Source organism: Molothrus aeneus, chromosome 18, assembly GCF_037042795.1.
Source record: "Molothrus aeneus isolate 106 chromosome 18, BPBGC_Maene_1.0, whole genome shotgun sequence".
In the NCBI taxonomy this organism is placed as follows: domain Eukaryota; kingdom Metazoa; phylum Chordata; class Aves; order Passeriformes; family Icteridae; genus Molothrus; species Molothrus aeneus.
In genome coordinates this window covers 12,663,323-12,689,470 of record NC_089663.1, presented here as the reverse complement: position 1 = coordinate 12,689,470, position 26,148 = coordinate 12,663,323, and the positions used below count along the sequence as shown (strand labels likewise).

General features: G+C 45.2%; 1 protein-coding gene across 1 annotated transcript in view; it reads right to left on the bottom strand.

Moving 5' to 3' along the window:
* Positions 1-26,148, bottom strand: part of TMEM132B (transmembrane protein 132B) — a 223,861-nt gene that overhangs the window by 109,142 nt on the left and 88,571 nt on the right. The window contains exon 3 of the mRNA XM_066561984.1: positions 16,781-16,921. Coding sequence (XP_066418081.1) covers positions 16,781-16,921 — 141 coding nt within the window. The remainder of the gene's footprint in view (positions 1-16,780; positions 16,922-26,148) is intronic.

Sequence of the window (26,148 nt, the reverse complement as noted above, 5' to 3'; positions counted from 1 at the left end):
CAGCATTTTGGGCTACTTAGTGATACACAAGTCAAGACAAAGCCTTGTGGCCCATCCAAAGAAAGGATGATCCTGGCAGGACTTCAGAGACCAAACCTGCACAGCACATGCTCCATCTCCAGACACCAGGCCACCAGTGACCAGGCTGTGCTGGACTGAGAAGTTCTCCAGCCAAGCTCCAAGGGTGACTGATGGTGGTGCAAATGAGGCCACGCTGCAAGGGAATAAACAGCCCTTCAGCAAAAATGAAAAGAATGCCCCAAGTGACCAGAACAAAGAACTACTGAGGGCCCAATAGGACTCTCTGTCATACTGCTGCAAACTTCAGCCTGAGGTTGAAGGTAGGTTACAAACGTTGCTGTTAGGTACAGACATTTCTAAGATCCCACGCTCATTTGTAGGCAGAGGAAGAGAGTGTCCATTTCACAGCGTTCCCTTGGCTGCTTCCCTTTCTGTGGCTATCAAAGACCTCAGGTTTGGCTGGAGCTTTGCTGGGGAACTGAAGCCAGCACTTGGAACTGGTGCTTTAGATTCCCTCATCTGAGGACAGGGCCCAAGCCTGAGTCAGGCTCATGGGTGCTGCTCTCTGCCTGCCTGGGGATCACGGACCATTCCCAACCCTCTCTGAGCGTTCAGCTCCCTCTGATCACTGTTCCTAAGCCCCTTGTCAGAGAAGCAGATGTTAATATTCCCATTTTATGACTAGAAACTGAGGCACAGAGGGTCTGAGTGCCTTGGCCAGAGCCACAGAGGGAGCATCTGGTTTAGCAGAGAGCTGCAGCCCAGCTCCCCAGCAGCAGGCGAGCAGCCAAACTCCTGGAACAGCTTCTGTCAGGAACAATTCCCATATGGAAACATGCCACCAACACAAGGACAGCCTAATTACAATTAAAAAGGAATCTTCCCATACACAAATAGGGCAGCAGTGCCCAATGTATATTTAACCCTTTCCAGCACTGAGCAGGGAGGCTCTCACCATGCAGAAAGGCTTTGAGAGCCCCTGCTGCCAGTGCCACTGCATGGAGGGCACAGCCATGCCTGGTTTGCTGCTCAGCATGGTCCCACAGGCAGCTCTGCCTTTCAGAGAGCTCTGTCCCAGCTCAGCCCAGCTCAGCTGAGCCTCCCCTTGCCTGCCCTGATGCCATTTCCCTGCAAACACACTGCTCACTGCAGTTAAATCCCCTCTGCGCTTTCCTTCGGAAGGGAGGATTTCAAAATTTGATTTGTTTTACTCACTAAGTACTCTCTGGTATTCCCAGCAGATCCTTTAGCTGACAAGGTTTGTACTTGTTGCCACTTTGTTGTGTTTTATGAATGGGGCCCCAGCAGAGCCGCAGACAGCGCTGAGCGCAGCGCACATCAGTCTCCCAGAGTTACACACAGAGCTCCCTGCAGGCAGAGCACGCAGCCAGGGAGGACAGGAACTCACCCCAGCAGGGCCTGGGACACAAATCCAACCATCCTGCAGTTTACAGCATGCCTGACCAACATTTGTGCATCTCAGGGAGATGCTCACACGGTTCACACCATGGCGAGGGTGCCCAGGGGTGGCACAGGGAGGGTGGCAGTGCCCAGCTCTTCACCTCTTCACAGGCCTGCTCTGGGATTCCTGGTGCTCCTTCCCCAATCCCAGGCTGGACTGCCGTCCATGGGGGCTTTAGGGCACCTGTGTGAGCAGGGCTGCTGCTTCCTGAACCTTCTGTGCCTTCCCCTCACTGCGCCCTGCCCTCCTCACCTCACCCTGCTGCTGGTTAAAGCATGTAATGAGCCACTTTAATGAAGAGTTGCTAAAATCCCCTTCAATTGTTTCCTCCTCGACTAAAGACACATCTGGGCAGTCCTGATTCGCCACCAGGAGTCAAGAGGTGCTTCACCAGGGCAGCAATGGGGTGAAAAACCTGCAACAATCAGATCAGCCACAGTGCTGAGGGAGACAACAGCCCACGAGGAAGGTGCTGCCCAACAATGCATAAAAAGTTCATCCCAGAGCATGATCCCACCTTGCAGACAACAAACAGCAAAGAAACACCAAGAAAAGAAAGTGGAGATTTGAGCCAGTGTTCACCCAGCACAACAACTCACCTCCCACACCAAGCATGGAATGAAACCCCTGCAGCAGGAATTACAGGGCAGCTGTTGTACAATTTCTATACCATTTCCATCCTCTCACTTTATGGGAGAACATTTCACCCCTACAAGGCTGCATTCAAGGCTGACAGCAGAACCAGCAGTGGGATTCCTTGCCCAAAGTCCTTAACAAAGTTTGCTGCCTTTGAAAGTGCGTTCTGTAAATTCTGTTCCTCCGTGCTCTCTGCTGCGCGTGCTCAGAGGGAAAGGCAGGGTGTCTGCCAGCCTGCAGGACTCCTGACCTCACAACCCCCCAGCGCCTTCTCCTGCAGCCACAGATCCACACAGAGCCACCCCTGCTGCTGCCTGCACCCAGAAAATGGAACTGGATGAGGGCATTGCAGGTTACTCGAGTCCCCAGAGAAATTAGCAGGAGTTTTTTCACTCACCTCCTTAGGAACAAAACCTCTCTGAATAATTCCTGCCTCCCACCAGTCTGCTGCTCAAAAATCTTTTTGGCTGGGATTCATCAAAGCAAGCCATAAAATTTCAGTGAATCTAATTTAGGCTTAGGGTCAAGTGTGTGGCACCTTAAACCCCCTAGAATTTTACTTTATTTTCAACAAAATTAATTTTTCAAAGCATGTAAGGAAGTGAAAGTAAGACAAGTATCTCTGCCTTGAAAATTTGTCTTGTATCATCTTCATTAGCATCTGTCACATTACACCCAGAGATAGAGTTTGCTGTGAGTGACAGAACGTGGCAAGTCAGGACATGCAGGTGTGTGACAAACAAAATCAGTGTAATCATGAGGCTCAGAAAATTGCTTTTAATGTCATGTTTATAGATGTAATTCTGTAAAATTACCTGGGCAGGATATAGAAGGATTTTGCTTTACACAACTGCCTGGAAATCCTAAAATTGCAGGTATAGAGGTGGGACTTCACTCACATTTTACTGCAAGGACATAATGCAGGAAGTAAAGATGTGTCAAGCAGCAAAGTGACCTTTTAAATATTGGTAAATAAAATGGCATTTTATTCCAATTCTTTCCAGTCAATGGTGGGAAAAGGTTTTAAACACAAGAGTTGAGGAGGGGACTGGGAACAGAACTTTGCAGCCCATCCCACAGACAGTCTAGGACCTACAGCAAATATGTGAAAAACATCACATTTGTAACTAAAAATAAAATGCCACTTCATTTGGTGGCTGTGCAATAGTGATTTCATACAGTGCCATTAAAAGTAAAATTCAAACAGGAGGAACTGCTGAGTGCTGCTAAACTGCAGAATTTTTAAGTTCTTTTGAGGCAAGAACATGTCAATCTTTTATATGTCTGCAAAATGCCATGAACATCTACAGCAGTCCATAAATCATAAAGGGAACGATACAAGCAAACAGGAATTATGGGATCTTATCTCTCTGGCAGATTTTGCCCTATGGATAAAGTAGCTTACAAAGCAATAATGGAATATTATCAGCAAAATAAAGTTTTAGTGGCTTTTTATTCTTAGCAGCATTTTCCTAGCACCATGTCAATAGAAGCAAAGCTTCATCTGGGACCAAAAAGTTCTGATTTGCATTTGTTATCATGCAAAATGAGATTTTATTCTGCCCTTGCCTTCAGAAACACTGCATAAGATCATGCATAAGATCAGATCACAAAATTAAAACAATTTATTGTACTGGAAGTCTCTTCTGTTGGTCTTGGCCAAGTTCCCAGTTCAAGTGATTAGTGAAAGCACAGAAATGCTAATTAGCAGGGCAGGCTCCTCAGAACCCGCCCCGTTTGTGTTCAGGGGGTATTAACAGGTAGACTAACCATGCTCTCACTAAAATTACTGTCTGCTCCATCATTAATCACCAAGACAGGAAATTCAATGAGCACTTTCAGCAGACAGATAATTTATGCCTGGAGCTGAAGCCCTCCCTGCCTTGGTGTGGTCCTTCAGCGAGGGCCCAAGAGCATCAGCAGCTCACAGACATGAAAATCACACCCTGCAGCCCATCTGAGGATTCCCACAGCTCTAACTGCTCTTTCTTTGCTCTCCTTTTTGAGTCTCATGAAATTTTCAAGACTTTTCATCAGTCAAAACAAGCAGAATCTTACTTTTTACATTCAAATGCAAGAGCAATCCTTCTTCAGAATCACTTGACTCCAGAAGTCTGGGATTTTGAATGTAAATATTTGAGAAGACATGATAGAAAAAGTGACTTGTCAATGTGCATCATCATCACTGCTTAATAAAACCCCTCTGTGCATGAGTACCAGCACTGTCCTGGTGTTTTATGGTAAATGGGTGGAACCAAAGCCGAAATAACAACCAAATAAAGCTTTGGTTAGCAGGAAACCAAACTAGATTAGCTATGAAGGGAAATGTCTTTCATGTCATCAGATAAAGAGTTGCTCCCTGGTTTTTGTCAAACATCAGCTGCTGGTGTGAATTCAGAGCTCCCCTCTTGATCTCCCAAAATCAAATGGTCCCACAAACTTTAGGAAAACCTTGCAGCATGAGACCTCCAAAAAAAGAAAACTTTCCATTGCAAAAAGCGCTCAGGAAACAGCAGCATAATTGGCTGCATGAGAGAGAACATCCAAAAAGCAATTAAAGGCTCCTCCTGGACTGGGCCTAACCCTGCCACGTCCCAACTGCAACACACACTTCACATTCCAGAAGGCAGCTCCCACATAATGGTTCAGCAACCTACACTGCTGCCAGGAATAGAAAAGTACATCAGACTTCAGCAATTAAGTTTTTCTGTGCTACATAAGCAGGAGAAGAACCATACAAAGAAAATAGCAGCACAGAAAATGAACAGGATGAATTACAGGCATCAGCAGTAACAGATAAAAGAATAGCTGCTTTCTTTCATTCAATAATGTATTTGGAGGAGTAAAGCTTGTGCTGACAATGAAAAATGTAACAAGTGGGACTACAAATAAACTTGCAGTTAGCATTCATTTCGTCAGAGAGAGTCCAAAATTCAGCTTAAGGTTCACATTTTGTAGAAAATTTCTACCTAGGTCAAAGATTTATCCTACAATTTAGGTCACAATAGACCTTGAAATTGAATTTTATTTGGAGTGGGAGGACAGATTGGGTTAAGGAAGGTCAGGCTTGCCAAAAACCATTTTAGTTTTGTATTTAAGCATGAATTATGAGCAAGGGGGAAGAAAAATAGTAAAATATAAATGGGGGCTTTTGTGTGTTACTATGCTTTGTTAAAAGAATCCTTATCTACAGTGTAAAAGGTACTAGAATCTAATCAACTGCTCCCAGCAGGAAGCCAGGAGTAGCACTTAGAGAGTGCAGCAGACTGCCATATAATCATGGCTGCAGCAGAATTACAGCTCACAGAAGCCCAGCACTCCTGTTGATCTCTGCTGGAGCTTCGGGGTGGAGGGAGAGGAGGAGGAGGAGGGAAGAAGTCCAGCAGACATCCCCTCATCAAAAAAGGGAAACTACAGGATTAACTGGGGCCAGCCCCAAAGCTTCACCAGTGCACTCAATCACAAGAGGCAAAACCACAAATTGTTCCACTGCAGGTGATCAGCTCCTTGTTCCATTCAGCTGGTTCCATTCAATTCCTGCTCCCACCCATCCAGTTCTCCAGCTCTTTATACTATTTATTGCTATATATAAATATAAATATATTTTGTAAAAGTATCAGAGAGTTTGTTCTGTAAAACACCAAGAAAGGAGCCCTCCAGTGGCTTTCAACCTTCATGCAAAGAATAAAGGTACAAATGCCTGGATAGCTCCAAATCAACAGGCATCTGCTGGTGTTTTCAGCTTCTGAGAAAACATTTGACACTTTTTTCCCCTCCACCACAGTCTTTTCAGAACATGTCTGTGTTCATCTGGCTTGGGGTTGCCATGCATGTAAAACATGAGTGGTTGGAAGAGCTGAGCTAATTGTGGAGCAGCAAACAGCTCCTCAAAGGGAGCTCAGATCTCCAGAACAGCCCCTGGAAATGCTGCTTTGGGATGGAGGACAGTGAGGTGAGGGAAAGATAAATGTTCAGGGTGGGCAGGGAGGAGCAGAGCTCTGGCTCCTGCCTGAATCAGATGCTGGGCTGGGACAGCTCTCATTTCATGCAAGTGTCAACTTTTCAGCATTGCTGAACCCCAGGGAGCTCTCAGGCTGATGTACACATTGCTGACCACACTGCAGAGGGGCAGGGCCTCCCATTTAAGGAAAATCCTGAATAAAGGCGCCCAAAACAGAGAGAACAGCTGCCCTCTGGCTTCCTGAGCGCCAGCTGAGGCTCTGTAATGAGCTCTCCAAAAATCTGTCCCTGAAACAAGCACAAGTCCACTGGCACCTGGGGACAGCATCCTGCAGGTGACTCCACACCAGCACAGGTACCAGAGATGGATTTTTGGAGCCTGTGGAATTGACTAATAAACAGCTCATAACACTAATAGGATGACAATTGGTAATCAAATGAAAACATTCAGTATGAAAGAAGTCATTTTCTCCTACAAGGTGCTGTTAAGCAGCAGTCACAAGGTGTTGTTGACTGAATAAATAACAATTTTCATTATTAAGGCATTCATAGTCAGTATGTTCCATACTCATCATTATCATTTTTATTAAAATAAAAAAAGTCTACTTTTCCTTTATGGCAAGGCTTGGGAATGACAGATGATCCATCAGCTTATCTGCTGATTTTTAATGACAGCATTTTGCATTCATTATTCCCTACTTAAATGACTCTTTTTAAAAGAGGAATAACTTATTTCTTGCTCTGGTTACTAGAGAAATTAACTGGTACACCATTAAGAAGTGCTTGTCTAACAAAAAGCTACACCAGTCACAGACTTAGAGAACCAGCAAGGACATAAATTGTCCAAGAGGGAGAGTGAAAACAGGAGCCCATATATCCAAAAACCTCCACTCTCCCCTCACTGCCAAGGTCAATACTTCCAGATTTAAATCTCTGCACCGAAAACTCCCAAGAGAAAGGACAAAATAATTCTTTAGGCTTGTGCAGGGCTGATGGCTCCCTGAGCCGAGGTGGGGGAAGCCTTGGGGCAGGCAGGGTCCCCCTGTCCCTGTGCCCAGGGATATTTCCCAGGGAAATCACAGCTCCAGCTCAGGCAGCAGCTCAGCAGCGCTGGGAAATCACTGATCAGGGACTGAGCTCTGCCAGCCCTGCTGCTGCCCCCCAGCCAACGCAGCCAAAGAGCCCAAAAATGCAGCGCCCAGAGCACACATGCAGCAGAGCAACCCCCAGCAGCAAAGCTCTCCCTGGGACTTGTACGTGCCCAGCGTTTTAGCCCAGTGAGCCCAAGAACTCCAGAAGAATTAAACCAGTTCATTAATTACATCAACAACAACAACAACAACAAAAAAATCAAAAAAAAGAAAGGCATTTTTGCAAGATCAAGTTATTGGCAGTTGGTTTTAAGGGAAGCTTTTTTGCTAAAGCTTTAGTGATTTGCCTTAATGACTGCAATATTTCACAGCAAAGCCCTGAACAAGTGTCCTGGGAAAATCCACACAGACCAGCTTGGAGAAAGAACAAACACAGCTTCTGAGTGTGAGTTCCCAAAGACAGGACTTTGGGAATGACATGCCCAAATAAAATGGTATTTTCAGCCAAGTGCCAAGGGGAGGCTCCCCTGTTACAGGCCCAGGGAGATGAGCTGGTGAACAGTCCTGCTGCAAAGTGCTTAACTCCCATTTAATGCTCTTCTCGAATAAACACCAGTGTTACAGAAACAAACAAAAATCACATGCTGACACTGACAAAAGCACCAGCCAATTTTCATGTTTTCATTTTACAAGAGTTTATAACTTTTCACGTTAAGCATAAAAAACATAAACATAAAAAGTTTGTAACTTTTTAAGTTGTAAACACAGGTGAGGCATATTAATGGCAAAATGAGTGCAAAATTCTAACTAAAGCAAAAAATAATTTATGCAAAGTTAATGCTGGGCTGTTTTATAATGTGTTTGGCACAGATGATTCAAATAAATCAATGTAACAAACTTAATATTTGCCTGTCTAGCAACAGCACCTCCTAACAATAAAATGAGTTTAAGTTTTGGCTAAATGCCTAATAAATGAGTTGTTAGCTTTTGTACTTTAATGCACTGGCTATTAAGTAAGCAAGTCAACACATCACGAATGGAATCCAAATGTGTGCACTAGGCTTTGCTACCAGCCAAACTCATAAACTGGTAAAAGAGGGAATTAAACACACCTCAAACACCAGCTCCCCGATTTCACATTCATTCAATAATCTTTTCCAGTCTATTATATCAAAGAACAATCCAATTATGGTACTTAAATCCCTGTGCACAGTTGCCAAAAATAATTTCCTTAGCAACACTTGAAATATCCCCAGAAATGTTCCCACATTACAGAAAATTCCAGTTTCTGATTTCCACAGTATTTCAGGTGTGACACACTAATGCCTGTCATTACACAGAACGTGGCTCACCATCAAGACTTATATTTTCTGCAGATTGGTGTCTCTAATTGCAGGCTCTGAGCACCTCCTTTATCATCACACCTGCCATGAAAAACGAGACAGGTACTTCAGAGCAAGTGGGTACTTAAGTGGCACCCTACATCAAGGGGCTCTCCTGAGGCTGGAATAGGTTTGCAAGCTGGGACTGCATTAAAAAGTACAATATTTACAGAACAATCAGGTCATGCTTCTGTGGCATAAGGGTTTGGATCACATCTCCTCCCTCCCTCTGGGGTTTCCATAAGGATCCATGAAGATTTCCCACCAATGAGGGGATGGAAATTATCTCGAGGTGCTGCACAGAAACCTGAACTTGTGCAGACCCCACATTTACAAGATGTTTTGTACTAAGAACTGTATTTCCTGGGTATTCACCCCAACAAACACCAAGGAAAAGGCTACTTCAACCCATCAAGGGAAAAAGGTAATTAAATAATGGAAAAAAACCCAAAATCCAACACACAACCACTGTGGTCCTGGAGTCAGGACTCATTCTGAGTGAGGAGTTCAGCAGCCATGGTTACCTGGGCTTTATCACTCACACTTCAGCTGTCAATTAGCATGGCTGCAAAGTGCCACAGATCTCTGCAAAGCTCTAGAAATTCCCCAGAACTGGGCAGATTTTGGTCATGGAACCTCCTGAGGCAGCCCAGGTGCCATCACCCCCATGGCCATTGAACACAGTGCCCAGGAGGAGCAGGCAGGCCGGCAGCAGAGCCTGGGGAGCCCTGATCACTGTGGATGTGCCCTCATTCCCTTTGGCACCCAGGGTGGAACCATGCAGCTCCAGAGGGTGAGCAATGATTTCAGCAGCCACTCACTCATCTGCATGCGCTGCAAATTGGCTCCCAGCCTCCCTGCCACATTCCTGCAGTCCTAATTATACAGACCACCCTACCCTGAAATTAAACTTTCCCAACTGTTACATCAATATTAAGCTTCACGTTGAGGAATGATACACCCAAGACCGAGGTAATTAGGTCAAATTAAAAAACAAGACTAATTTCAGAATGATTTGGTTCGCTTTTCTGCTGCTCAGAATAGGGTTTGGATCAGGTTCTATGGACTACACTCATGAAGAGTTCATTTAAGCCACTCCTTTGCATGTTGCCCTCTGCACCAGGAAGAGACCAAAGGGTCTGGAGTTCCAATGTTTGGGTTTTGTTGCCTTTTTTTTTTTCCCCTAGTATTTTTCTAGTTCACTGTAGTCCCATTAAAAAAATGCTGCCAAAAGAAATTCTCTGCATTTTCTCTAGATTTGCACAAAGCTTTCTACTGGTTTGGCAAGTCCAGAGATCTTTATCAAACATTAATTTTCTAAATAATTTTCATGCCTCTGTTTGTATTGAGTTCTTCCACGAAGACATTCCTTATTTTCCAAAATTTCCAGCCAACAGAACATTGACTGCACACCAGGCTGCTCCAGCTACCAGAGGTGCATTTGTTCAAAAATATTCTTTTGGGTCATAACACGGGATGGAGTAAGATGGAGCAGGAAGAGTGGCTCAGCCATCCCCTTCCTGGGCTGGTGAAACAGGGCCAGGAGCAATTATCTGCTCTGGCAGCCACTGCCCCAGCTCTGCTGGGGCTCTACCACAGCAGCACTGAGCCCAGGAGAGAGGCAGAAACAGCCATCCCAAAGAGCTGGCTGGCCAGGGGGAATCCATGTGGCTTCCAGGATATTAGGCTCCCTACAGGAGATGGAGACAATTTCATTGTTCTTGGCCTTGAATGGAAAAAAAAAAAAAAAGGAAAAAAAATGAAAGTGGAAAAAAGACCCTCCAGAAATGCTGTTTGATCCTCACACCAGAGTTTTCTACAATAAGCTGTCCCTCCCACTGCTGTTAATTTGTCTATTATTTTTATGTCCTCTCTCAGCTGCTGTGAGGAGTCAGTGCTTTCATCTAACAGGAACATTGCCAAGCTGGCCTGGCTTCTTTCACACAAAAAGGCTGAGATGTAAGGAATAAAGGTTGGTTAAAATTCTTCTAATTCAGGTTTTCTTTGTGACTCAGTGGAATTGCTAATGTTTGAAAATGTGAAAATGCTCCTCACTGGACACTCCTCACACAAAGAACAGACTCTGTCACTTACAGCAGAGGTCACAGCCTGGAAACTGCTGCATTAAAGATAAAATCCCCTCCATCAATGGCTCAAGGGACAGAGCAGCCTTGGGGGTGGCCAAAGGCCAGGAAATCCTGCAGGACCTAAAGGCCATGGGCATCCTACAGCCACAGCACATTTCCTTGCCCAAAACACCTCTGACCTGAGGAAAGTGCCTAAGAAGAGGAGGGAAAGACCCAAATACACAGCACCACAGCATTTGTGGCTTCTCCCCACACCTTAAGCACCCCTAATTTTTAATTCAGAGCTTTCCTTTCCAAACCAGCTGAAGTCTGGCTTCATGGAAATATGGCTTTCATGGTGGCAAGAGTTCCTGAGGAACTCCAATGTCCTCACCTACAGCAGCCTGGCAGGGGGTGACAGCAGTGGTTTGCCCTCCCACTACCTGCCTTTTTCCCTCCCCATCTCCCTGGTTTTTTCCCTCCCATCTCCCTGTTTTTTCCCTCCCCATCTCCCTGGTTTTTTCCCTCCCCATCTCCCTGGCTTTTTCCCTCCCATCTCCCTGCCTTTTTCCCTCATCTCTTCTCAATTCTTTCCTGCCTGCCTTCCACACCTCCCTGTGTTTCCTTTCTCCCCCTGCTCCTCTCACTCATTCCCTTTCTGGTGCTCTGTGAACTCCATGGCACCCAGCCCACTGCCTTTGCATGGCCTGAAATAAGACCCAGCAAGGCTGGCTGGCTGCAGCAGTTACTGCTCTTTTGTGCACAGCAACACATGCAATTGATCTTCTGTCAGACAAGTGCTGCTGCTGGTGGCACTTTACACACTGGCTGTCCTGGGGCCAGGCGGGTTCCTGTGGCAATAAACACATCAGGAAGTGTTTGAGTGCACGGCCTGATGCCTTCCCCAGGGTGGGGAACAGCACTCTGTGTGTGTACACTGGCTGCAGCCCATCCTTCTGGCATTATTTATCTTCCAGGAGCTCCACAGCCTGCCCTGTGCTGAGCTGACACTGGGTACAGGCACAGCTCAGCCTCCAGGAGGCCAAGGCACTGCAGGCAATCAGCTCAGCCAAGGCCAGGCTCAGCCTGGAGAGGGGCATTGGGAGTCTCTGCCCCACAGCCCCTCTCTTGATGGCTTGGAGGGGACATCAGACCCAAGTCTGTCATTCTGGAGGGGAATTCAACACAGAAGCACCTCCAGGGAGCTCTGAGAGAGAATGCCCACCTGGCAGAGTGGGCTGAGCGCCCCAGGCTGCCCCTGGTTGGTTCTTGCCCCATGACGGGGGGACTGCAAGGTGCGGGGGGGAATGGAGCTCCCAGCAGGGCAGGGACAGCGGGCTCCCAGTGTCACCTGTGCCACAAACCCTGCCACAAACCCTGCCACAAACCCTGCCACAAACCCTGCAAAGTGAGCACAGAGAGGGAAGAACAAACCCTGCCACAAACCCTGCCACAAACCCTGCAAAGTGAGCACAGAGAGGAAAGAACAACCCTGCCACAAACCCTGCCACAAACCCTGCAAAGTGAGCACAGAGAGAGCAGAACAAACCCTGCCACAAACCCTGCCACAAACCCTGCAAAGTGAGCACAGACAGGACAGAACAAACCCTGCCACAAACCCTGCAAAGTGAGCACAGACAGGACAGAACAAACCCTGCCACAAACCTGTCCAGGTGAGCACAGAGAGGGAAGAATAAACCCTGCCACAAACCCTGCAAAGTGAGCACAGAGAGGAAAGAACAACCCTGCCACAAACCCTGCCACAAACCCTGCCACAAACCTGCCACAAACCCTGTCCAAATGAGCACAGAGAGGGAAGAACCCCAGCTCTCGTTTTCAAGACATCCCCAAAGCTTTGAAAACAAAACCAAATGATCTTTCCTCAGCTGATCATCCATGCCAGCAATGCATATTTAATTTAAATAAATATATGCACAAATCTTAACTGGCAGCAAATTTTACATCTTTCTTTTGGCTGATATTCCTGGTTCAAAGAGTATTCACAAGCACAGGAAAAACAGTGAATTATTTTAAAACTGGAGGATGCATTTGCATGCCTATAAATACATAAAATAACTGCTTTTTCTGTTTCAAAGCTACATTAAAATTAGTTTTATAAAATAAGTTAATAATTTGAATTCTGTAAACACCTCTTAAAACAGTAAAGAAACTGAATGATCATAAGAGAATCTTAATTTTTCATTCATTTAAAGGCAGAGGATGTAAAATGTTAGAGCTGAGCTAGACTGCATCAATTTAAAAAATACATAAACTTCCAGGTAACAGAATAAATACTTCTGAGGACACCAGAAAAAAAAAAAGCCTTCTGAAGATTTCACTCTTTCTACTTCTGCATACTGAGTGCCCCTCATGCAAGTTTAATTTATGCAGTGACAGATATCCTGAGAGACAGAAGCTGTATTAAAGACATGAAGATAAAATAATCCCAAGGTGAGAAGCACCACTTTGGTCTCAATAACACTCAGCACTACAGGTTAAATCAATTTGATTAACTTTGCTAGTTAGCATAAATATAACCTTCCTGATTAAAATACTAGTTTGTCAAGGATCAGACTCTCCTTACCTGGTAATAATCCAATCCAATTAAATGGCTGTTCCTGAGGAAGGAAAATCATCTCTCAGTATAAAATTCCCTTTCAGAGCTGTTGAAACTCTCTGGCCCAAGTTTTTGTGTTGGTGCCACCTCCTCTGTCCTGAACCACGGGCTGGGTCACATGAAGAGTTTGTTCTTCAGCTTTCCAGCAAGGAGAACACCAAGCAGCATGAAATATGTTCTGTTCTGGAGCCTTTCAAATGAGACCATGGAAACTCAGCTCCTGCTCAGCACTGATTTGAAATAACCTAATCCTATAAAATGCTAAATCACCCTGGCAAAGCTCCTGCAGTCCTGTTCCTGAGGGTATCAGCCCTGAGTTATGGGGTACCACGGCTTGCCAGGATGGACCAGGCTCTCAGGGCATTTTTTCAAGCCCTCTTGCCCTGGTCCCACTGCAAGCTAATTGGTGGCATGTTCCTGAAATGCTTCCAGAGAACTCTCAGGAGCACAAGAACTGCAAGGCTCCATCCATCTTTTGGCAAAAGCAGTGGAAAAAACCTGCACGGTTTTGCAAAGTGGGATCTGCTTGCAGGAAACCACCAAGGACTCGTGTCTGGTAAACTCCCAAATTTTGGCTATTTCAAGGGTGTTTCTTGCACTGATCCAGCACTGAGAGAACTGGGTAAGATCCCAGCCCTTCAGCAGCTCAGCTGTTCTGCACAGAGGGCTGGAAACACCTGATTTTCAGCAAAGCCCACCAGCCCTGACTCCCCTGCACTCAGAGCAGAAATCCACACAGATCCTTCCCCATGGAAGTGCTGGGTCCCAGCTGCAGGCACAGAGCAGAATTGTTTGTGCTTGAAGAATAAATGGTGTCTTTTTGAACCAAAACACTGCTGCTTCAACTATCCCCACCAAAATGAGATTCTCAGAGTTCTGCCCCAAGGACAGAGCTCGAGGGAGAAGAGGCACAGATGGCAAGAACCAATCTCCTCACTCAATGAGTGACAAAAACCTCCTTTGAGATAGCAAAAGTAAAGGCAAAGCAAGGCTCCACACAGATGAGAAAAGATGTGGGCAAATATACTGGTGTGTGTGTGTATTTAAAATAAATCTCTTCTTTTTATGCTCTTTGTTCAACTGCATTATCAAAAAAGAGGTTTTAAATACAAGCTTATGAGACTACTAAAGAGGTGAATTTATGAATGTATTCCTAACAAAACACACTCTTGAAGGCTTTAATCTATGAATTGTGACAACCTTGGACAAAATGGATTTTTAATAGAATATAATGTAAACTGCCTGAAACACTGTGATAAGGAATTTTTTTTAAGTAATGCACAAAAAAGGCAACGATGCACTCTGCATGAAAGGAGGAAAGGTCTTAATTTAAAGCATTTTAATGGACACTCAATTTGCGTAGGGAAATGTGAGAAATGGAGATGAAAACCTCCTGATAGCAGCAGAGGGGAGAGGGAGGAAGATTAGAAAAGTAAGCAAATTTGAAAATGCTCCAGCTGATAACAGGGGCTGAAAGGAATGCAGACAGGATTAGAACATGTCAGAGCCCAGAGCCCTGCTCTCCCTGCAGGCTCTGGCTGTCAGGGGCTCTTATCAGAGCTGAGCACTGGCAGAGCACAGCCCAAGAGCAAGGCAGACCTGCCCGGGGTGAGGGGCACCAGGAGGGCACAGATCTCACCCACCCAGGGTGGCTGTGGCTCCTGGGGGTTTCTCAGTGTCCCCAAAGCTCCCAGAGCTGTGCCAGGGGCTGGTTGGGTTTTCCAGCCCGCACAAAGCCCAAGGGAGGCTCAAACCCACCATGAACTCGGGCAAATCTTACCCAGAAATCAGCTAAGCTCAGCCCAGAGGCTCAGTCCTGGCTTGCCCACTGCTCCTCTACCAGCTGGGCCAGTCAGCAGAACTGAAATTAATTCCAAGAGAGAAAGAAGCACCTCCTCTGAGGTGGATGAACCATTCTGCTCACTGACAGCTTCTGCTCTGCCACAGAAGGGGCTGATCCTGCGCTCTCACCCAGACACAAACTGCCCTCCATGAAGCTCCTTGGATTTTAAAATGAACCAGCTCTAGTGACAATTCTATCACCTTGACTTTAATAGAAGCAAGTTCAGGTCTCCCATCATTTCAATGAAACAGCAGAACTTCTACATAAAACACTTGACATTCTTCAGAAGAAACAGGAAGGCCATCATTATGACCAAAAAGACAAATTAAAGGAAAGATCAAAGTTAAATATTTACTCTAAGCACTACAATATTTGCAAATCTGGAAGTGATCTTTCAGCAGTTTCCATTTGCATACTTTAATTAATCCAAAAATATTAAACTAATCTCACAAAGGAAAGGGTCAAAGTATTAATTAACTTGAGATGCATTGCTTTTGTGCAATTTAACAGTTCAACACAAAGCAAAACTCAGTTTTAATAAAAACTAAGTTACTGTGACAGGTATAATTTCATGGATTAGTGAAACCCCATACAAGGCAATAAGTTTCAATGTTCAGGCTATTTTTTTTTTGGTCCAACTTTAAAAATAGTCCCTTCATTTTGATTTCAGTAACATCAGATGACCTCAATCTTCCTTTGACCTCAGTATTTCACTTTTAAACTGATGGTTTCCCCCCTTGCTCCAAAGGGAGCAGAGGTCCTGCTTGTTAGAGGAAAGAGCCTGATGGGGTTCACAGGGAGCAGACCCTGCCCAGCCACCTGTTGCTTTTTGGGACTGCCTAAAAACAGAGGGCAGATAAAATAAAAGTAATAAAAAGCAGTTATATTTATTGAAGGGCCTTCATTAAAGGGGAAGGCAAAGCCCCCCAGGGGCTACACCCAAAATGGACCACATTTCTCTGGTTTAGTTCCTTTTTTTTCTTCTGTTGGCTCTTTGGCAAGAGAAATTCTTGTCAAAGAACGCAATTCTCTGGTTCTGTTCATATTTTTCCTGTTGGCTCTTTGGCAAGAGGAATTCTTGTCAAAGAACCCAATTCTCTGGTTCAGTTCATATTTTTTCTGCTGGCTCTTTGGCAAGAGGAATTCTTGTCAAAGAACCCAAGTCTCTGGTTCAGTTCACATTTTTTCTGTTGGCTCTTTGGCAAGAGGAATTCTTGTCAAAGAACCCAATTCTCTGGTTTAGTTCATATTTTTTCTGTTGGCTCTTTACAAGAGGAATTCTCATCAAAGAACCCAATTCTCTGGTTCAGTTCACATTTTTTCTGTTGGCTCTTTGGCAAGAGGAATTCTTGTCAAAGAACCCAATTCTTGTCAAAGAACCCAATTCTCTGGTTCAGTTCATATTTTTTCTGTTGGCTCTTTGGCAAGAGGAATTCTTGTCAAAGAACCCAATTCTCTGGTTCAGTTCACATTTTTTCTGTTGGCTCTTTACAAGAGGAATTCTGCTGCCCCGAAGCGTCACGAGCAGCAGATGTCAGCTGGGACTGGGCGGGGGCTGCCTGCAGTTTAATTCAATAATCTATTCCCAAGAAGTGAAACCAAAGGGGAATAAAGCTCTCAGCAGATCACGTCTGGCTTTGCAGGGAGGCAGAGGAGCAGTGCTGCAGCTCACTGATGAGGTGTTTGTGTGTGTGGGGCTCACCTGTCGGTGGCGCCGGGGTCGTTGTGCACGCAGGTGAGCGTGGCCGTGCTCCGGGCGCTGTCCGTCTCCTCCTGCACTCCCCACTGGTCCGCATCGCTCACCCTGATGTCCGAGATCCTCACTCCTGGGCCCGTCCTGATCCTGTCGGGGACAGCAAGGATTGCCTTTGAGACACAGTGGAAATTTTCAAGAGGAAAAAAAAAATTTGAAATTTTTAGAAATCCGTTTTGGTTTAGGTGAAAGGTGCGTCTTTGAGTTAAGGCTGTAGTTTGCAAACGTTGCTGTTTAGTCTGATGCTGTTCTCGTAAAAAGCCTAGGCTCAAAGAAACTGCTTCAGAGAAGGACAGTGATAAGGAGGGGGGGACAGACAGAGAGACAGAAACTGCTGTGAGAGCAGGTCAACCTGACCCAGGAATTCTTTCTGATAAAGAAAAATTAGCAGCAAATGTCACGTGAAATTTTTAAAAAATGGATATGTATGAACCTTTTGTGAAATTGTATGCACATGTATTTGAGAGGGGGATAAAAAGGGACCTGGAGTTCCCAGAGGCACACATGTCTTTTAGGGAGAGTAATCTCCATGTGCTGTAATAAACATACCAGCTTTACAACTTTCACAAAGTTGTGGAGTTTTGTTTGCCTCTGCAAAACGCCTTAGCCACAGATCAACCCAGAGAGGTGAACCAGGAGGCTGAGAGGAAATACTCCCTCTCCCATCAATAACGGGCTGCAACCACGAGTCACTCTGCTTTAAAAACATAAACCAGGTCCAGTCATTTACAGAGGTGAGGTATGAGTTTCATTATGTGCAAAGCCAGCCAACTTTAACTTGAGCAATGTGGAGAGATTAAGAATGGTTTCTGCTTCTGCAGCACCAGTCTGATACAAATGAAACAGATGTGATGAAGCATAAGTTGATTTAATTTGCTGTGTCTGTCCGGCAGTTTGAGATGGGGAATAAGAGCAATGGGATATAAAATACATCCTCCTGCCTGCAAACATTTGGGAGTGAGGTATCTTCTGATATTAGGCATGTCTGCATGGAAAAAAAATGAGTTTCATTGCTCAAAGACCATAATGCAGGAAGGAGAGAAAAGGAGTAAGTTATCCTAGACTGAGGGAGGAAAACAATTATGTCATTGCAGCAGGATCTATCAAACTGGGCACATCAGACTGCTGCTGCCGAAAATAATATGATGCTGACATGGAAAACTTTGATTTCCTGAGAATGGCTACAGTTTGAGAGCAGTGTGGTAGCTGGGAAATGTCGCCGGGTTTGGGCTCAGAAAAAATAAAATTTGCCAAAAATAAAAAGTCCATGCTCCAGCGAGGCTCAGCGTTAGGAACAGATTGCCAAGGAATAGGAAACAAACTGCTTTTATTAGCAGGAACTTCATTTGTGCAGCTTGACTCCTGAAACAAGCCTGGGATTACAACAGGAGTGCTGCAAATATGCCTGGAGAACGATTAGGCAGAGAGAAACTGCTGCAGCGCCAAGCGCGCCACTGCTGCGACTTAATTAATTAAAAGCAAAGCCAAGAGGGACCTTTTAGTTATATGGTGGAATGGAACAGCACTGCTGGGACCTGGAGTGTTATTTAACAGTGAGTTGTGATGGGTTTACCCCATGCCTCATGGCCAGTTGGTGCTCGTGTCACACCATTAAAAACTTCCATGGAGCTCTGGCTGGGTTCATGGGCTTGGATCAAAGTGAGTTCACAGCTCCATGGGTGGTCTGTTCCTCTGAGAAGGAATTAATTCATCATGCTTTTATGATATCCTTATTTTTGCCTGTAAGCCTTTAGTGACTTGATGGGTCAAATCCATGCCTGGCATAACCAAGCTGATGAAAAATATTCTCTGTAGCAGGATTGTACCTGATATTTTTATAATTGTGTCCTTCCTGCTTTCCCACAGGCATTCACATCTCCAAACAGCATTCCTCAAAGCTGATGTGCCCTTTCCTATCACCTCCTCTTCTTTTTTTGGGGGGACATTCACTTATTCTGTAGTAATTGCTCTGGACCAAATAATTCCTGCAAGACACCTTCATGGCTTCATTTCAGCCTGAGTTGTAATTCACATGAGATAGAGAATTAGGCCCTGAGCAATGGATTCAATATTTTCTTTCATTAGTCAACTACTTTTGAAAAAAAATCATTGGGACCTGGCAAAAAAAAAAACCCAAAACCAAAAAACCCAAACAAATCAAAGTACCTGTTTTTAAACTTTCTCTTCCCCAGCCAAATTTGTATTTTTTTGAGAAATTCCTGTCACCATTCTCTCAAGTTCCCATTATTTTCTTGACAATGTGTCTGAAAACTTCTAACCTGACTTTTCACCCAGGTCAAATCCTGGTTAATTGAAGGTTGATTGAAGGGCAGGAGACGCTGGGGGGACAGGCACACCAGGACAGTTGGAACTTATCCACAATTTCAGGATTCATCAGCTTTTTCCCATCTGCCAGAAGCTCGTTATGTCCTCCTACACAGCTTTTGCACTGCAGAGAGCTTCACTCTGCAGCAGCTCCTTTGGTCTGCCCTGAACCAAAGCTGGGGAGGAAGAGGATGAGGAGCTACAATGAGGATGAGGAGCTACAACGAGGATGAGGAGCTACAATGAGGATGAAGAGCTACAACAAGGATGAGGAGCTACAATGAGGATGAAGAGCCACAACGAGGATGAAGAGCTACAACAAGGATGAGGAGCTACAATGATGATGAGGAGCTACAATGAGGATGAAGAGCTACAATGAGGATGAAGAGCTACAATGAGGATGAAGAGCCACGAGGATGAAGAGCTACAACAAGGACGAGGAGCTCCAATGAGGATGAGGAGCTACAACAGGGATGAGGAGCTACAATGAGGATGAAGAGCCACAACGAGGATGAAGAGCTACAACAAGGATGGGGAGCTCCAATGAGGATGAGGATCTACAACGAGGATGAGGAGCTACAACGAGGATGAGGAGCTACAATGAGGATGAAGAGCCACGAGGATGAAGAGCTACAACAAGGACGAGGAGCTCCAATGAGGATGAGGAGCTACAACAGGGATGAGGAGCTACAATGAGGATGAAGAGCCACAACGAGGATGAAGAGCTACAACAAGGATGGGGAGCTCCAATGAGGATGAGGATCTACAACGAGGATGAGGAGCTACAACGAGGATGAGGAGCTACAATGAGGATGAAGAGCTACAACAAGGATGAGGAGCTCCAATGAGGATGAGGAGCTCCAGGATGCAGTTCCTGCACACCTGGGCAGGATTCAGGACCCCTGTGCAGCTCCTCCTGAAGCTGCTCCCCTTTGCCTCCGTCAGGGGTGCTCACACAGACTGTGAGGATGCAGGAGCTCCAACACCCCCCTCTTTCTGCCCATCCAGCTGTCCCAGCCTCCTTCATGGACCCTGCACCCCAAACCACCGTGCCCCTGTTGGCCCAGCCCCTCAGCCAGACAGCTTTGCTGTTCATCTCTTGTGTCTGAGCTGGGTTTTGCCATCAGGTGAGGCTCTCCAGGGCTGGCTTCCCCTCGGGGTGCCCCTTCAGAGGAGGCCCTGTGGTTTTTGCCCTGCTGGCTGTGCCCCCCTGCCTCTCTGGGTGAGCAGCAAGTGAACAGCGCTCGCCGCTCCCCGGGCACCTTTTCCAAAAGTGTCTCAGAATGCTGCATTTTAGGAAAAATTCCAGTCTAATCCCTTGCATTGCATCTGCTCTGGTGGGCTGAGACAAGATGTCATTTTGCATTTTTGGATATCAGTAGAGCCAGGAAGGTTGAAAGAAGGAAGAAACTACGTTTGGCTTCTCACTTAGTAAAAGTCAAGAAATTCAAATGAAACCAGCCTACATATGGGAGTTTGAGCCTACTGTTCCTCAGATAAGTGATTCATATCTTTAACTCTTCCCCCAAACTCCACAGGCACAAAAATTATTGTAAGTGTTGGGGACTGAGGCTTCAAAAAGGAGTAAGAAATTCCTAGCAGAGCTGCCATCAGCTGGAGAAGGGATGGTGAATGGCACGTGTGTGGGCCCTCCTCTGTGCCAGGCTTCAATTAGAAGCTTGGGTGGATCATTTAGTTTTCTTATACCTCCCTTCCCCACGTATAAAATACTGGAAAGTGTTGCTCTGCCAACTCAAAGGGAGCTGTAAGGATAAATGGAATTGCCTGAAAAAAAAATCTGATGTCCTTTAAATTTGCCAGCTGACAAAAATTCTGCCATCTCTGTGCATGAAACTGTGTGGAAAGGAGCTGCTGAAGTATTTCATAGAGCCATGACCCAATAAGTGACTGTTACCACTAAGATGGCTTAATTACTTTTTTTTATAATTTTTGAAATGAGAGGGGCAAAAAAATTTCCATTTACTGTGGAATATAAAGATACAAACGTGCTGGGCTGGATGGAGCAGCATTCCCAGCCTGCCAACCTGGAACCAGAAACTCTTTTAAAATGCAATCCCTGCCCAAAATGTATTTGACCCTGTGAACTGAGCGAGGCTAAACCTCTTCTCTCATTTCTCCCAGCACAAGGAAAATGGGACAAGTAATCACCAGGGCTGGGAGGGGAAAAACTCAGAGCTGCAGGAGGGGTTTATGCACCCAGAACATGGTTTGGGAATTCCACGGCCTCCCAGTGAATTAAGTGCAAAATCTGAAAGGTAAATCCTTGCTTGTCACACAGCCCCAGCCCCAAGCCTGGCAGCAGGAACTGGGAGGTAAAATCTTGGCAAAAGGAACTTTAAAATAGAAACAGAAGGAAAAGATATTTAGGAAATAAAACAGAGATGTGCTCACAGCAGATGGGAAATGCTCAAAATGATGTGAAAAACGACTTTTTCAGAGCTATTTTAGAAATCCTCCTATCCCCTCCCCACTCCCATTAGGGGGGAAAGCATGATCTGAGCTAAATTCACTCTCAATGACGTACTAATAATAACAGTTATGATAAATTTCATTTGTAATTTCCAACCATTTCTGCAGTCAGCCCTTCCACACACATTTTTAGCCCAATTAAAAATAAAGCCATTATCCTTTCCCTACAGGAAATCCAAGCTGTAACCAGTTTAGTCAACTTGCCCAAAATTATTCTCTCTGCAGAGCCAGAATGAGGGTTGATCCCTCCCAATTCCCAGCTAGACACCCCTCCCCATCTCTCAGACCAAACCACAGCAGAGCTGAGTAATTCCAAGCCCTCACAGAGCATTTAACATATTTGAAGAATTGCACAAACAGCAAGCAATTAGTTCTGAACCAGGTCCCTGGGGAGTTTCTAGTTAAAATACGTGCGTTTTAGGCTGCATTAAGCCAAGCATTAGAAATTAAAATCACCACTGAGCTCAGACATAACATCTGGGGACTTGTGGGTGTGGGTGAGATGGGCAGTGTTTTATAAAGGATGGAATACAAGGATTCCTGCAGAAGTGGAGGAAGGAGAGGGATTTGGCTGGGAGAGAGAGAAGCAGGTCTGTGATTCACAGCTCCCACACCCAGTGCACTCTGTGGCTTCTGGGAGGGAGGCACAGACAGTCAGGAGTTCATCCCTCACAGGGTGTGAAAGCAAAACCTCCTGGGAAATGCAGGGAGGGCAGAGGGAGCTCCCCCAAGGGGAGGCACCATCCCTCTCTTCTCTCTTCCTGAGCCTCCTGGATTAAAATTCTTCACGGGTAATCCAGAAATATGGGGAAATGAGGTGATGTAAAGTCACCCAGCAAACACATGGCAGAACCAGGAGCTAGACCCAGAGCTGCCAAGGAATATTTTGGTATCTTCACCCTCCTCCTGCTGCAGAGCCACTGATAACAGGCAGGCAAATTTGCCAATGCCCTTTCTGCTGCTGGGGCCTTGGGGTGTGAGAATCAGGGGCCCTGCACTGCCTCACCTCTCACAGAACTCACAACAGCTCAGGGGATCAGGTCCTCAATCTTCACAAGCTGAGCGAGTGCTTATTTTTCAAAATATTTTCCCAAGAGCTTTAGTTATTTATTCTTTTATATTTTAAAAGACCTGTCACAGATTTATGTTCAAATTACTTCCCCATCAAACTCTCCTTAAAATAGAAGCACTGGGGCAGCTGTGTTTGCTTCTGCAATTCCATATTAATGTCACAATACAAGCAAAGTTATTTTTCCAAGTATGTAAAATACACTTCAAAATACATAAAGACCCTGCAAAGACCCCAGCCCTCCCCAAAGAGGTCACGAGAGTAGAAACACAAGGAATATTCTGATTTACAGCAAAGTAAAACAAGCAGCCTACACAGCCCCACGGAGAGGTGTAAGTACATGGTGAGCAGATGGCAATTTGGAAACAGCAACTGCAAAGCACCAGACTGAAGGAAACCCCAGGTAAAAGGCTTTGATGAAGGTACCAGCAGGCAAAAAGCTCAGCATGGCTCTGGGAAAAAAAAAAAAAAAAAACAGGGCCAATAAGTGTGGTCAGTGAAATAATGGTGGGACAAAACCCCCAGGTGTGCCCTTGGGGTTAAAGGCAGATTAATGCTCAGAGAAAGGCAGAAACTTCCAAAGTCACCTGGAGTTCTGCTTAAAATTTGACATCTGAATTTGGTCCGTGCTAAAAGCTGCTCCAGTGGCCGACCCCTCAGTGCACAATTGGCTGAAATGTGCTCCCAAAAGCAGAGCTGGGTGTGCTGGCTCTGCCTGCCTTGGCCACACATGCCCCAGCGCAGGCTCAGAGCTGTGCTCTGCTCCCACCCCAGCACTCTCCCACCTTCACACCTAGCTGGAAATGTGCCTTTCCCTCCCCCTGGCATACCTCACTTCCTCCCTGCACCAGTTATTTATAAATAACCTTTTGTAGCTGCTGTACTTAACCCTGCCAAGCGTTTGGGGCTGCAGCTTCCCTGAGAGCAGCTATTAGTGACACAAAATCTCAGGCCAGCTCAGGGAGGAAAGGCAGCCCCAAAGCTCTGGGTAGGACACAGCAGATGAAACAGGTTCAGGGGGGGCAAGGCAGGAACAAATCTGCTCAACAGAAGTGGTGGCTGACAGGAAAAAAGCCCAATGGCTCAGAGGACAGAAAACCCTTTGAAATCATGGAGGGGATCAATGCCAAAGATTTAGAATGATCACAATTACCACTCTTCTACCCAAAAAGGTGAAGCTATCAACCTTTTCTTTTTTTCCAGCCCATCAAATGTTTCACATTATGTAAAACATGGAGCTCACTAGCATATTGGATTTTGAATAATGAAAAGAGTAAACAGGATTTTAATTTGGATTCTGACAGTAAGGCGCTTTCCATGTGATAAATTAACTATTAGGGAAGACAAATTAACACAACCACCCCTTGAGTATGATGGCTTATGATTCTGAGGAAGCTTTTACAGAAGCATGATAAAAATAAGGCAGGATGAAAAACAGGATATGATGATGGCGGGAGTATTTTACCAAAAATTCTTCCTCCTTCTTCTCACCAAACTGTGCATGTAACTTCTCTTTAAAAAAATGCAGCAGCTTCTCTCAAGAGCCCCCCATTTTTCCTAAGAATGACTCAACATTTTAGGAGAGTTCCTCAGCTGCTCTAGATGACCAGATTGATGAATTTTAATGTGCTTGTTTAACACTGAGATGTTAAATTTGACATCTGTTGAGCAAGGTCAGAAGGAGAGGTGTCACCCCTCCTTAGGAATTTTTTTGAAAGGGAAGGTGTCTGAGAAACATTTTCTAGGCATAAGACTATGCTCATAAAATCAGCAAAGAGGATGTGATCAACTTCAAAGCAGCCAAGCATCAGGTTATATTTCCATATCCAAATGAAAACTCCCAAGTTTTGTCATTTCTTTAAAGGAGAGAAGACATTTTAAGATTTCATCTTCACATTTCAGCAGAAACTCCATTTTTCAAACTGCTCTCCCTCTCCCTCCCTCTCTCTCTCAGGTAAGCAAACACAGCTTAGAAAAACAGCAGAAAGGCATCCTAATTGCCTTGAAATTAAAGCTATTAATTTTTATTCTTATTTATTCCTGTCACAAACCAGACTTGTTTTATATGGATTTCCAACACTGCTATGGAAACCTGAGAGGTTCTGAAGCCTTTATGTAACACGAGATGAAAACGCCGTCTCCCACAGTGAGCACTGTTTCCTTTGAAATATGTCAACAGTGGAATTTTGTCCCTCTGGGAGAAAAAGGGTTGCCAGGCACGGAGACAGGAGACATCAGGTCCAAATCTATTGACTCAAGACATGCTATTAACCATTTAACTCGCTGGGCAACTTCAAAATAAGGATGTTTACTCACTTTTGCTTGGAAATTCATGCAAGGAGAAAATAACCTATTATTTCTATGGAGACACCATGTACTTCTATTCCTAAAAATTGTACAGATACTGAATTTCAATGTATTCCTGTAATTTTCCAGTAGTACTTCAAACTGCAGGTCAAAAAGTTCCGTAACAATTGGCTTGTTCTGAATAAAACCAAAAGTCACAATTTACTGGAGCCCACCTGAAAACACTGCTGTACCTTTGACATTAAAATGACTTTAATCAAAATATGAGCAAGTGTGGGTCTAGATTGTGCTGAAAGCTCCTAAATTCCAGCAAACTCGTGACAGCAGTGGGACAGGGCCTGATGTTTGGGTGGCCAACCCTGGCATCCCACCAGCCCAGCTCCAGAGAACCCTGCTACTCCAGCATGGAAAGGGAGCAGATCCTCTGTCCTTTGCCTGCCTGGAGGGCAGGAAAAATCGCCCAGAATTTGCAAATAAACACACACACAATTCCTAGAGCTCATTGGACACGTTACACGTTCAAATATCCAATAAAGGTGAATTAACCATTCCTGCTATAAATCAGAAGGAGACAGGTCTTTTTCCAAGCATAAATGATCCTTGTAGTAGTGAGCAGCTCCTGCCTTCCCTCCCTCCTCAGGGTGCACACACAGCCTCCCCTGAAGGACAGAGATGTTTTCCTCCATCCCAGTGCCTCTGTGGGATGAACTGGGCTGGGATGTGTGGATTGTGGTCCCAGGAGCTGGGAGGGCTGGCACGTGCCCTCAGACATCCCCAGGACTGCACTCAGTGCCCTCCTCCTTCCAGCACAACAATTTGTGCTCAACCTTCTCTGCAGAGAGGAGAGGTGAAAAGCTGGAGTGGTTTTCTGTAACACATCTACAGAATAAAAATCAAAGCCCCTCCAGTCTCTTCAACCTTTCTCTGAAAGATCTAAAAGGCTCAGGCCATGTCCTTTACCTTGAAACCAATGCAGTGCTCTAAGAAATGAAACTCTTCCTTAAAACCCAGAAGTTTTAAGGGAGAATATGCATTACCAGCCTGAAGGAGTTCAAAGGATTTGAACTTGGAATTCTTGCAATCATCCAGAAACACAGCTTTGGAAACCATAATGAAAAAATCAAAG